General features: G+C 45.4%; 1 protein-coding gene across 4 annotated transcripts in view; it reads right to left on the minus strand.

Annotated features, from left to right (window-relative positions):
- Window positions 1–13,263, minus strand: part of TUB (TUB bipartite transcription factor) — a 240,156-nt gene that overhangs the window by 106,106 nt on the left and 120,787 nt on the right. The window contains exon 1 of one of the 4 annotated variants that reach the window (XM_053285498.1): window positions 5,826–6,520. The exons of the other annotated variants lie outside the window; for them this stretch is intronic. Within the exon in view, the coding sequence (XP_053141473.1) occupies window positions 5,826–5,863 (38 nt within the window). The 5' untranslated portion in view covers window positions 5,864–6,520. Of the gene's footprint in view, window positions 1–5,825; window positions 6,521–13,263 lie in introns of those variants that run through there. 4 annotated transcript variants of the gene reach the window in all.

Raw genomic sequence — 13,263 nt, forward strand, 5'->3', positions numbered from 1 at the left:
TCACTACTAAAAATATTTTTAGTAACTTCATGAGTTACTAACTGATAAGTAAATATCTTGGGGGGGGGAATAGTCACCTCTTGTATGAGGAACCTGAAACCTGTCCCCTCCCTCTTGCCCACTATGCAGTGGGCAAGTGATAGACTGGTTGTAGACCACCATTTCTGCTTGCCATGTAACCCATGATCTTGGTATCTTCATTGACAGGTGAGTAAGGTTCAGCAGACTGTTCAGTGTCATACATCCCACCTCTACAGCATCATCTTGCTCTCTCCACCTGGAACAAAGTTCCAACCCACCCCCCACCACTTCTGGGTTGTAACTCACTAGGAGAAATGGCAAAAGACCAGAGATGTGCTATGGATGGTTGATCCAGTGATGCCAGGCTTACTGAAGCTGTGTGGTGTGGTTGCTGCTGCTGGCTAAAATCCCTGCTTCTGCAAGGTAAGATGCTTCCAAATGCTTCACTTGTTTCAAACACTAGGTCTGACATTGTGGGAGCAGTCGGTTTCATCTGCCCTAAATTGGGAGCACAGAATGATACAGTGCCTCAGACTAGTTCTGAGACACTATAATCATCAGGGGTAACAAAACAGAATTTTCCAAAGAGAAATAGGCTGTTTCCCCTATCCCAAATAGCTTAACACAGGTATGGGGTAGAAACTACCCAACCACAGAAAGACCATTCATTTCAGTTATTCTCCCAAAAATTATTATGGGAATGGGATAGAAACCACCCCACCATAAGGATTCCATTCATTTTGGGGTAGTTTTCTAGCCTGTGTCATATTTGTATTAATAAGTCAAATATTTTAATTGGTGAGGGAGCATACGTGGATATTATCATGTACCAGAGTGCAGGTAAGAGTTTGGCAACAAAAGGATAGTTGGGAATGCAGTGGTTTGCTTGTTTACGCACCTTTACACAGCTGGGGGTGGACATTTATTTATTTAACATATGAGACTGCCAAAATGCATGTCTCTTCCCAAAATCCACCTCAAAATCCGGATGAGGGTTAAAAAGACAATGACAGAGATCAAAGGGAGACAGGTAATAAGAACCATGGGGGTCCATTTCTTTCATGTCCACAGCACAGAGAAAATATAAAACTCACTTTGGAGGGAAAATGAAAAGGAAGCATTGTCTGCTTTGTACATACTACCAGTCACTCTACGACATGTTGGCATAAGTGGACAGGCAGCCAGAGTGATGGCATATAGCTGTTATTTCCTCACCACTGCCATCTTCCAACAATCCTTTAGAATGACAAGAGAGTAAGAGACTGGAGCTCTTTGTTCTCTGCCAGATTAGCACATCCAAGCAAATGCTCACCAAGAGTCAGGGATCCTATTGTATTTTTTGAAAATCCATGACAACATTTAAACTACCAGTTAACAGGAATATTTATTTATATCCTACCTTTCCTTCAGGGAGCTCAAGGTGACATACTTAGGATTCCCAGGTCCTATCCATGTAATGACTAGACACAAATATTCTTAGATTCTGCAAGGTTGCTGAATTGTGTGCCTCCAGACCATTTTTGATTAAATAAATGCCCACGGTTGTACATATTAGTTGTGTACTCAACATGCATTTCCTTTTTTTAAATAGTCTTTGCTTTCATCATCTACTGCTTATTTTTACTTCATGCTGAGAACCAATTTGTCCACCTTGCATTTAGAGTTCATCATCTTCCTATGGGAGATAAGCATCAAAATGACTATAAGGTTGTACATAAATTGTGCAATGCTAGAGAAAAGCATTTTCTCTAAGATGCTGTGCAAAGAGATCTGTTATTCAGATGTTATATATGAAGAATGTCTGTTAAAGTTTCTGATGTTTCCAAAGCTCTTTAAACGCCATAGCAGTAGGAGAAGCCAGCTATAAATAAATAGTTTAAACAAGTAAATAAAAAAATATATAATCAGCATGGGATGTTTTCTACACAGGACCTGGAAGAGCACAGAAAAATTAGTACTGCACAGAACCCATCCTCAGGACCACTTTAATTCAGAATATGTTCTCCTTCCATCATTTCAAAAACACATTTATTTGGGGATTTATCATTCATTTTCAACTCAAATGAGTTCTCAATGTAGAGAATACTTAACCAAAAAACCCCCAGGAAAAATACATAACAAATTAGCAGCATTATCCTAACAGCAAGGATAATAATACAAACTGAACGCTATCACATTTGAAATTGAAAGCTTCTTTAAACAGAAGTCCTACTATCCCATCTAGATAGGCCAGGCTCCCAAATCTGGCAAATACCAAGCAGCAAAGAACTCCATAAATGCAAGGCAGCAACAGTGAACCCTCTATTGATTGTTGAGGACAATGAGGCCTCTGAAGGAGGTGGCCCCCGCGTAGAGATTCATTAGTGGACCTCTATGAGAGAGGAGCTTCATATGGGAACATATGCTCCCTCAGGTAACCTCAATGCAAGCAAAATGTAGAGCTTGTCTCTATCCTGCTCTATATAGAGCCTTCAAAGGGTAAGAACCAGCACCTTGATGTTTGCCTGAAACTGAACTGGTAATCCATGGAACTCCTGCAGTGTTTGCTCCTGGGAGTTAATATCACTTCAACAATAGAAATATGCAGAACCGGTTTGCTCACGAACTGGACCACTAAGAACCGAGTCTGAGCAGTTCAATCACAAACCGCTTTGAACTGGTTCAAGCTGTTTCAGGCCAGCTGATCAGTTCAACCAAACCAGTTCACTTTGGCACGGTTCGGCCCAAATTTGGACCAAACCGTGCTAAGTGGTCCATGCACACCCTATTCACCAACCAGTCTGGCTGTCAATTTTCAGATCAACCAAAATTTCCAAACTGCCTTAATGGGCAGCCACAAGTATAGCACATAACAGTAGTCCAGGGTATCTACAATATAGTACCCGAGTAAGTACAGCAGTGCACAGGGACTAAAGCCCTATGACTTAACTTACTATTAAGTCTTTTAAAATCTAAAAAACTGTCAAAGTAATTATGCAGTTACAAAATTATTTCTTTCAAAAAGAAATAAATACGTTTATTTAAAAAATTAATGTTCAATCCTCTTGGGTATGTCAGATAGGTGTCTCTCTTCTGACAATTTCTGACCAATACAGCTTTTACTCACTAATAAACCTGGTGACAACAAATGATGTACGTTCCTTCTATAACCAAAGAAGATGGATCTAGAAATGTTGTGTCAGGGTAAATCAAACACAACAGGCTAAGGTCAGGCAGCAAAGCAAATATAAAAATAACCTTCAAAAGCTTCAAATCTGCTTTAATAATTCTGTATCTTTCTAAACTGCAAAAATATCTAAACTTTTACCAACTCCAGATTACAATCTACTCTCCCTTGCCATCCTCTTCCTTCTCTACAGCAACCCTGCAACCCACAATGCAAACTGGCTTATGGCACTTATACTACAGGGAAAGCAGCAGGCGTATATGAACAAGGGGATCTAGCCCAGAGTGACAAGTGCTGCCCCCCACACTTTTGACGCACACACTTCCCCAGAAAGAGAAGTAGCAGAGGCTTCGGTAGCTTATGGCAACCAAGGAGCCAATGACAGACAACAGCAGCCGGTGCTGCCATGGCGATCCCTGCTCTTCTCCATGGCAGCAAGAACAGCAGCAGGAGGATCTGGGAGAGCAGCTAACACTGATTGCCAAGATGCTGCATGGCCCATGCTCTAGCTCTTCTGTAGGTGACGGTGGGTAAACAGAAGCAGGGCAAGAGGGAGGGGACAGATTTCAGGTTCCTCATGCAAGAGGTAACTATTTTCTCCCCCAAAGCTATTTACTCCTCAATTAGTAATTCATGAAGTTTCTCTCTCTCTCTCTCATATATAGATATAGATATAGATATAGATATAGATATAGATAGATATAGATATACTGCTGAGGATAGAAAACTCCAGCTGCTTAGCTCCACTTTCTAATTTCCTTCTCCAACACCACTTTTTATTAGGTAGGAATATGGTCTCAGATTCTCTTCACCCAATAAGGGCGACTTCACACAAGACAACATTTCCTACATAGAAAAATTAATCTCTGTTGTTTCTAGAGTAATGCGGGTGCCAAATCTTGCCCTGCAGCTGAAGTTTAGTTCTCCTCTGTAGTGTCTTCTTAGGAAGATTTCACACAAGAAATACTCTCCATACGAAGTGTCACTTCTGTGTAGGAAATTGTATTAAGCCAGAGTACAGTTCATTACATGGGGGGAAAGCACTCAAGTCTGTTCAGCTGTACAAGCAGGGGGGAGTCATTTGCAGTACTGTACCTACTTGTTGTAGCACCTTAAGTGGTGCAACAGGAAATGCTTGATTAACAAGCAGAAGGTTGCCAGTTCAAATCCCCGCTGGTATGTTTCCCAGACTATGGGAAACAGACTATGGGAAACACCTATATCGGGCAGCAGTGATATAGGAAGATGCTTAAAGGCATCATCTCATACTGTGCGGGAGATGGCAATGGTAAACCCCTCCTGTATTCTACCAAAGACAACCGCAAGGCTATGTGGTCGCTAGGAGTAGAAATCAACTTGACAGCACACTTTACCTTGCCTACTTGTTAAGTGTACCCATGGCAAAAACAAGTTGTGCAAATGCATTTACCTGTGACAAACTGTACAGAGTTTTCAAGCAATTTGCTACACAGAAGTGAACCAGCCGCAGGAATGACTCTTATGTGAAGTATCCCTAAGAAGACACTGCAGAGCAGAAAGGAGCTTCAAGTGCAGGGCAGAAGTTAGTATTTGCAATTTGCTGGAGACAAACTGATCAAGGATTTTGCATTAACCTCGAGTGGTTAATGCAAATAAGTGGAAAAAGGCTTCCCTCCTGATAGAAGAAAAGAAAAGGGGCACTTTCATATGGGCATGGGGGGGGGCTGAAGGTAGTAAGGGGAGGCAGTTCCCCCCGCCCCATTGAGCCTGTCCCACTGAATTCAATGGGGCTTATTCCCAGATAAGTAGATTGCAGCCTTTGCCCTCACCCCGGGAAAAAGTCCTGCAGACACTCATGTTTTCAAACTGGAGAGTTTAAATAAATAAATAAATAAATAGGCTTCACCGCTGTCAAGGATGTAGCAGTCACACAATACACTACCAAGATGACATCGAGATTTCCCATATTAAACTGAACCATGGTTCCATGGATGCAAGTTTCAATGAATAATGGATTGGTCACCCTGCCCCAGCACATATTCACACCTGTTAAAGACTAAAGAGGAACTGGGGCAATAATGGGATTCTAAGATTTGAGCTACTCAGCAGTAAACCTAGAAAACATCCCTGCAGCAGTCATACAAAGGTTCATAGAACCAGTGCGTCCTGTGGTTCAGCTCTAAAAACAAGGGAGTTGTCCTGACACTCCCCAGAGCCAAGACTGGGATGCACAGTTACCTTGAAAATAGTTTTGGATATCTTGGTCTTTATTATTATTATCATCATCATCATCATCATTTATTAATGTTTTATAGAATAACATATTAAAGTGCCATGCCTATGCATGCAACAAATCTAAAATAGTAAAACTTAATGGCTGTAACAACTCTTTCATTCATGGATCCTCTTTTCCTACAACCAAGCGCCTTCTTCTTAGTAAGCACTCTACTCGCCTGGGTCTTTCCTCTTCCCTTCCCCACACAGAGCATGAATTTACTGTCTACTTAATAATAACAACAAGGCGGAATTCTCCACTCGCCCCTCCCAAAATAAACTTTGCAGGCAAACAGTCCGTCTTCAGCAACACTTGCTTAGCCTTTGGCAACGATGGGGATCACGGGCCACACAGATGTCGCCAACCCGGCGCCTCTCGGCATACCTGTAAGGGATCCAGTCCGCCTGATGCTTTGAAGTCATAGCTCGCCGAAGGAGCTAGTGGCTACAGCAGGGGGAGCCCCAACGGCCGGAGTGGGAGGAAAGGAAACGGCCGCTGATCCCCTCGTCCCAGCGCCCCTCCGACCAGGGCAGCATCCTCTATCCGGCCTGAGAAGCAGGAGCGGCGGCGGCGGCAAGAACATGGGGAAGGGTTATCCGAGCAATGCTGCTAACAGCGGCGGCATCTTCCCCGGGCCCGGGAGGGTCACGCAGCAGCATGCAGGGGGCGGGGGCAAGATGCGCTCCCTGCCATTGTGTCCGCTCAAACTGCGGCGGCGATGTGGCAGGCGGAGCTGGGAGGAGAGTCGCCGGGAGCTGGCACGCGAAGCGGCTCCCGCCAAGGAAGGAAGACGCAGAGGAAGCTGCTGCTGCTGCTGCTGCTGCTGCCGCCGCTACCCCGAGTCCGTTTCTTTGCTATTCTCTTTCTCAACCCGCGCCTCAACCAATCAGGATCAGCTCGCGCGTCGTACACAGAGCCAAAGAGACGCCGTTGCCCCAGTAGCGGCGAGGCGCGGTCTCTGCACTGCACTGCACTGCCCTGCCAGCCGGGCTGGCCCGGAGCGCCTCCCTCGCCCGCCCTTCTCTGGCCAATCGCGACTGCCCCAGCCCGCCGCCCCGGCCGTCAGCTTGACCATGAATGATTCATGCACGAGGCGCCCCTCCTCCTCCGTTCGCCCAGCCGCGGCTGCCCTCCCTGCGCTTCGGAGGCAAACCGTGGAGCGGCAGCGGCGGTGGGCATGTGCAGCTTCTTCCCCAGCGGGGAAGCTCTTCTAAAAAGGCGGGAGGGAGGGAGGAAACAGTTGAGGCAGTGTGGTGCAGTAGTCAGTGTGTCGGGCTCGGAGCGGGGGAGACTTGCATTCAAAGCCCCATTCAGCCTTGAAGCTCGCTGGGTGACCCTGGGCCACGTACTGTCTTTCAGCCTAACCTACCTCACAGGGTTGCTGCTGGGATCATGAAAGAGGCGGTGATAATCTGCTAGGCTGCCCTAAGCTCCTTGGAGGAAGGACAGGATAGAAATGTAACTATTAATAGAGCTCGTCTGGGTTGGAAATGACACAGTGTAAAGCAAAATGTGGAAGCCCCCTGAGGAAAGAAGGAACTTGTCGCATCTTAAAGGACTTGATTAATTGTGGCATGCGGTCATTGCAACACCTTTTGCCATAATAGATAGATTCATCTTTAAGGTGCCACAAGATTCTCTTGTTGTTTTTGCTACAGTGGACATTATTACTTGGAAGAAAGCCCCATTTAACAGGGGGGGAGATTTCATTCCAAGCCAAGTATGCATACACAGGATTGTTCTGTAAGAAGGCTTCCCTTCCAGAATAATGAATGAACTTGATTTCTCAGGTCTTGCTGCTGTTCCCCTGACAGATTCCTTCATTCTCCATGTGATACTGCTTAAGTTCTAAAATGAGAAATGTTGAGCTCAGGCCTGAAAACACCTATCTTATACTCAACCCAAACTCAGCCCCGATAGGTGTTTTCAGTGCCTGAACTCAGGCTTGGAGTTTGTGAAGTAAAACAAAAGGCGTGTTTTTGAACATATTCTGAGAGTGCCTTTCCTTCACCCCCTCAATTATTCACACTTAGCCATTTTACATTAAGGGAAAGTTTAGCATCTCTGGGACAAATCTCTTCTCCTGGAGGGATGGCAGATAGAAGCGAATCACCAAACAAGGCCTCATTTTCCCTGAGATTGTTGTAAGCTTGTACCTGGGTTGTTCTACTCACCACCCCAACTGAGCAAAGAGGTGCCTTTTAAAAGTGGTGATTCTCTTTATTTAGCAGGAGGAGAGCAACTGGCCCTGTCCATCCCCAGCACAGCATCTCTCCAGTGGCTATTGCTGGTGTCTTATCTTATGTTTCTTTTTTAGATTCCTTTGGGGACAGGGAGCCATTTTGTTTCTTTATGTAAATTGCTTTGAGCACTTTTGTTGAAAAGCAGTATATAAATATTAGCCGTAGTTGTAGAATGCAGGTGGGGGCTCACATTATTGAGTGCTCTTCCATCAAAGAGAATGCCCCAGAATTCTCTGAACATTTGTTTTAAAACTTATTAAACTCTGGCTCTGGGCGAAGCCTTGCAAGAGACCACAGGTTGGATCCAGAGATTCCCACAGTGGTGGGCTCTGCTTCTCTAGAGGTTTTCAAACAGCGGCTGGATGGCCATCTCTCAGGGATACTGTAGCAATTTCCTGCACTGAGTGGGTTGGCAGGTTTTGGTCTACTAGTACTGCTACAAATATTTATCATATCTAAACTGCTCAAAGTGGGAGATTATTTCCTGTCCTGTAAAGGCTCACAATCGACTGGTGTCACAGAAACCAGCAACGGAGGGATGCTGTGCTGGGGTTGGATAGAGACAGTTGCTTTCCCACTACTAAATATGAGAATCATCACTGTAAAAGGTGCCTCTTTGCTCAGTTAGCAGGGGACTATAAAGTTTCCAAGGTCCTGCAGCTCTTCCATTCTGTGATGCTTTGAAAGCATGGACAATACTGCAGATGGACTGGTTCCCTACATACATAATAGCCGTATTCTGATGTTTTTAAAAGTGCCTCTGTAATTATGCATAGCAGCAGTGCAAATCCCTGTCCTTTCAGTCACCATGGATCAGGCCCAAGGCCCATCTAGTCCAGCATCCTGTTTCACAAAGTGGCCCACCAGATGCCACTGGAAGCCTACAGGCAGGAGTAGAGGGCATGCCCTCTCTCCTACTGTTACTCCCCTGCAACTGGTACTTAGAGGCATCCTGCCTTTGAGGCTGGAGGTGGCCTATAGCCCTCAGACTAGTAGCCATTGATAGATCTCTCTTCCATGAAGTTATCCAAACCCCTCTTAAAGCCATCCAGGTTGTTGACTGTCACCACATCGTGTGGCAGAGAATTCCACAAGTTGATTATGCATTGTGTGAAAAAGTACTTCCGTTTGTTGATCCTAAATTTCCTGGCAATCAAGTCAGCTTCATACAAAAACACCTTACATCTTAACGTAATGCCTTGCATCTTACTGCAAGTATGTAAAGGCTGGATAAGGTCTGGTTCCTAAACGATGCAGTGGTGCTCTCACAAGCCACTTCAGAAGCTGATACAATTTTAGCACTGGATGTTGAAAAGGCATTCAGTAAATTGATTGGCACTTCAGAATAGTAACCTTCAAGACATTTGATCTTGATCAAACATTTTCCTAAATCGAGCCTGAATTTTATACCTTGCACCTAAATCCTTTGCTCTCAACGTGCAACAAAGAATCTAACAGGAATTATCCCCTTTACTTTTTAGCCTCTCCTTTGAACCTTTAGCATTTGCAATCCAGACTATCAAAGGCCCACATGGAGGCAGAACGGAACATCAGTTTGCTGTAGACACTAACAATTGTCTCATTTTCATAAATGATCCTGTCAACTCTCTCCCTGTCCTCATAACATTAATTCAGTGGTTTAGCTTCATCTCAGGCTATTCCATCAAAATGAGAAAAAGTCAGAATTGATGCCATTAGGAAAAAACACCCTCTAGTCACTTTTGGCCCCATTGAGTTCCAATGGTAATCAAGTTAGTAACATACCTAGATATAAATATATCCCAATATCTGCAGAACAGTCCAAGAAAATCCAGGCCCAAATAATCTTGATACTTCTTGAGTACCTGGGGAAAATTAATATTGTAAAAATGAGCTTTAATCATATCAGTCTGCAAACTTTGGGACCTGTCCCTATAAGTTAGGAAATTCTGCACATTTATCTGGGTTTCCTTTTATTCTCAGTGTTTGCTTTGGAAACTACAATTTCCAGTCAAAGGAGAAAGTTTCAGTTCCCCTCACCTGATCATATAGCCCATATCTCTGCAGTCACCAATCAATGGGGACTTCCTACTCTTTCATCCACCCCTTCTAGGTTACTCTGGAGTCCTTTTTCCTAACTCCCATATGAGGCTGGGTGATATTTGGTCCAACTCAAAGTTGGTGTCAGGAATCAGCATTCTTGGTGTTGGAGATGGAGTGCATCGACCTTTCACATCAACTATCCTAATGACCACTACAGGCATTGGGAGTAGAGGTAGTCAGTGAGGGTCCCTCTACTCTATGACCCCTGACTTGACTCCTCAGGTATTTCCTGTAGCGAGTCAGTTCTACTTCCGTTCTCTCTCCCCCCTCCTATTCATTATGTAGCTCATAGTTAGAATAGGTCTTTCCTCTCTCAAATGTACTTAACCTAATAAATCTTATTTACTTTATACTTCAGTACAATCTCCATGCTTGTTTTTAACTAACTGCACCAGTAAGGCTCCGCACTTCTTCGTAACTGGAATGGGCAGCTTCCTCTTGGTGCTTTACTAAACAATCACAAATTGCAGCATTTGGGCAGCTGCCCAAAGCCCCAGAGCCCTCAGAATGGCCAACTGCTTATCCGAGAGACCACTTCTGTGCCCATAGTTTTGACATAGTGGTGACAGAGTGACATGAGTGACCAGGCATGAATCAGATCCTAATCATAGACCAATTAATAGATGGTTCATTTGTCATGTCAGACCACTAACCCCTGCTAACTGGGCAAAGAGGCACCTTTAAAGTGATGGTTCTCTTATATTTAACAGGAGGAGAGTGACTGTCCTGATTCAACCTTAGCACAGCATTCCTCCAATGACTGTTACTAGTGTCTACTTTGTGCTTCTTTTCAGATTGTGTGGCCTTTGCGGACAAGGAGCCATCCTTTTCCTATTCTCGCCCCCACCCCATGTAAACAGCTTTGAGAACTTTTCTGTTGAAAAGCAGTATATAAACAATGATGATAATAACATTATGCCTTCTCTGCCCTCTAATTCAATTACAATCCTCCTGCATCAACTTATTGTCAAAATCTGCAAACTAAACACACACTTACTGCATCCTTTGACCCTGCAGCCACTATGCTACCCAAGGCTTAAGGACTTGATATGCCTTTCACAACTGCCCAGGTCCAAAACCTTCATTTACTGCTGGTTGGCTGACAGAGTTAAGAGAGATGTGGCCTACCTTGTGGGAGATTTGCAGCAAAGAATTGGAATGTTCTGTATAACAAGCTCAGTAGTGCCTTAGACTTTATCAAGCTTCCCACCTTAAACTATACCTTATTTATATATTTTTAAAATTAGTATATTGAACACCCCAAAGATTCCACTAAAAAATAAATGGCCTTTTTCTGAATTTGTTGAAGATGCAAAAAAATACTAGGATCTTTCACCTATCTAATGTGGGATTGCCGATATGTTGCCCTTTTCTTGTGCTTAGGTATATGAAATTATTAATACCAGCTTAACCCTCACAGAGCATCTGTGCACTAGTTCTTGATTGTTCCCCTCACCCCCTGCCACAGCCCCCCTCACCTCAGAAGTCTCTCCACCCTCACCTGAGCTGTGATCCTGCTCCTCTTCCTCCATCTGGTTGCTTCCATCCCCCTCACCCTTCTTGGTCACGGCTGCAGTGTTGCTGATACCTATTAGCCAAACTGCAGCCCCCTATCCCCAGAGACCTCCCCACCCTCACCCAAGCCCCTCTCCTGATCCTCCTCATAGGAACAGCAGCAGCAGCAAACCGGGTCTTTCATCGCTGATGCCACCGCCATGGCCACTCATTCCCCTCAGGCCACTGACAGGCCCCGGGCCCATCCCTTGCCTGCCTCCCTCCCTCTACCAATAGCTTCAGTAGCCCCAAACAGCAGCAGTGGTTGACTGGGCCCTTCCTTGCTGCCAATAGGCATCGCCATGGCCACTCGTTCCCATCAAGCCACTGACAGGCCTAAGCTCGTCCCTTGCCTTTTCTCTCTTCCCCTCCCTTCTTTTTCTCTCTTTCTTTCAGGCGTGGAGCCAGCCAAGCGGCGGCCTGTGTCCAGCCCTGCTTGGCGGCCCCTTCCGAAATGCTCGTGCGCATGACGTCACATGCACGGGGCGTGGCTTGGGCTCCATAGGAGCCCAGAGCGAACTCCCCCTCACACACCCGGGCCGCCGAGAGCCTGGGTAAACTTTCTGCCAAGGATTTCAGGCAGCTCCGACTGCCTAATAGAATGTTTTTCCCTTCCTCTCCCTCTCTGGAGGGAGAGAGAGGGGAAAACGTCCTATTAGGCAGCCGACCCTGCCTGAAATGACGCTCTGAGAGCTCGTTTAGGCTCTTGGCAGCCCAGGCCATGCCCCCTTGGACATGAAAAAGTCACATGACAAGGGGGCGTGGCCTGGGCTGCCGAGAGCCCGAATCAGCTCTCGGAGTGTCATTTCAGGCAGGGTCGGCTGCCTAATAGGACGTTTTCCCCTCTCTCTCCCTCCAGAGAGGGAGAGGAAGGAAAAAACGTTCTATTAGGCAGTCGGAGCTGCCTGAAATCCTTGGCAGAAAGTTTGCCCAGGCTCTTGGCGGCCCGGGCGTGGGAGGGGAGAGTTTGCTCTGGGCTCCTATGGAGCCCAAGCCACACAGGGTGGGGCTCTCTCGGCGGCTTCTTGCCATTGGCGGCTTGGGTTCTTTGAACCCTTTCGCCCAATGGTGGCTCCACCCCTGCTTTCTTTCTCTTCCAGTCACTCTTCCCCTTCCTTCTTCCTTCCTTCCCTCTCTCTCTCCAGATCTTGGTTATCTTGTTTCCTCATCTAATTCACACAATGGCAGCCTCCTTCTCCTGAAGGGGCTCATTCCTCCCTCTCTTCGCAGACCCGTGCCCACTATCATTTTATCTATATAGATTCCTCTCCCCTACAATCAAGATGATCTTCCGACCAGTAATAGTTGCCTTTCAAGTGACCTTAACCAACACAGGCTCCTCCTCCCCATCTGCATATGGAATTCCCACTGCCCAATCACGGTGCTTCTGCTCATGAACTTTCACGAGATCTGCCACACACAGGATTAGCCACAGGTACGCCTTAGAGAATTGTAGGTAGACAGATAAATGGTCTGGGAGTCCTCCTTGCATTTTAAGGATATGTCCATACTGATGGGTTGCATCCTGGCAATCTCGAATCTCTCATTTGACCATCAGAGACAGATGCTGCTCTGGGTCTTTCTAGCAGCCAGATGACTCATTTTACAACATGGGAATGAGAATTTCATTCCAAAGATACACCATTGGACAAAGGATCTACTTCCCCTGTCATTCTATGAAGTGACAGCTTACCTTTGACAACATATGGACATGTATACAGACATTTGATCACCTTTTTACAAACACTGAAACACAGTTATTCTGGCCCCACTATATCAGTTCCACTGAGACACAATTTATTCATTTTTAATCTATAAGACGTGGCCACTGTTTGAGGAGTAGATGCCAATCCCTTTATTCCCAGCCCCTCCGCCCTCCTTCTCTCTCTTCCTATTTTTATTGTCTGTTATAAAATATTGGAAATGCTGTTCTGAAAAAAAAT

The sequence above is a fragment of the Hemicordylus capensis genome, chromosome 1 (assembly GCF_027244095.1).
Source record: "Hemicordylus capensis ecotype Gifberg chromosome 1, rHemCap1.1.pri, whole genome shotgun sequence".
NCBI classification, from domain to species: Eukaryota; Metazoa; Chordata; class Lepidosauria; order Squamata; family Cordylidae; genus Hemicordylus; species Hemicordylus capensis.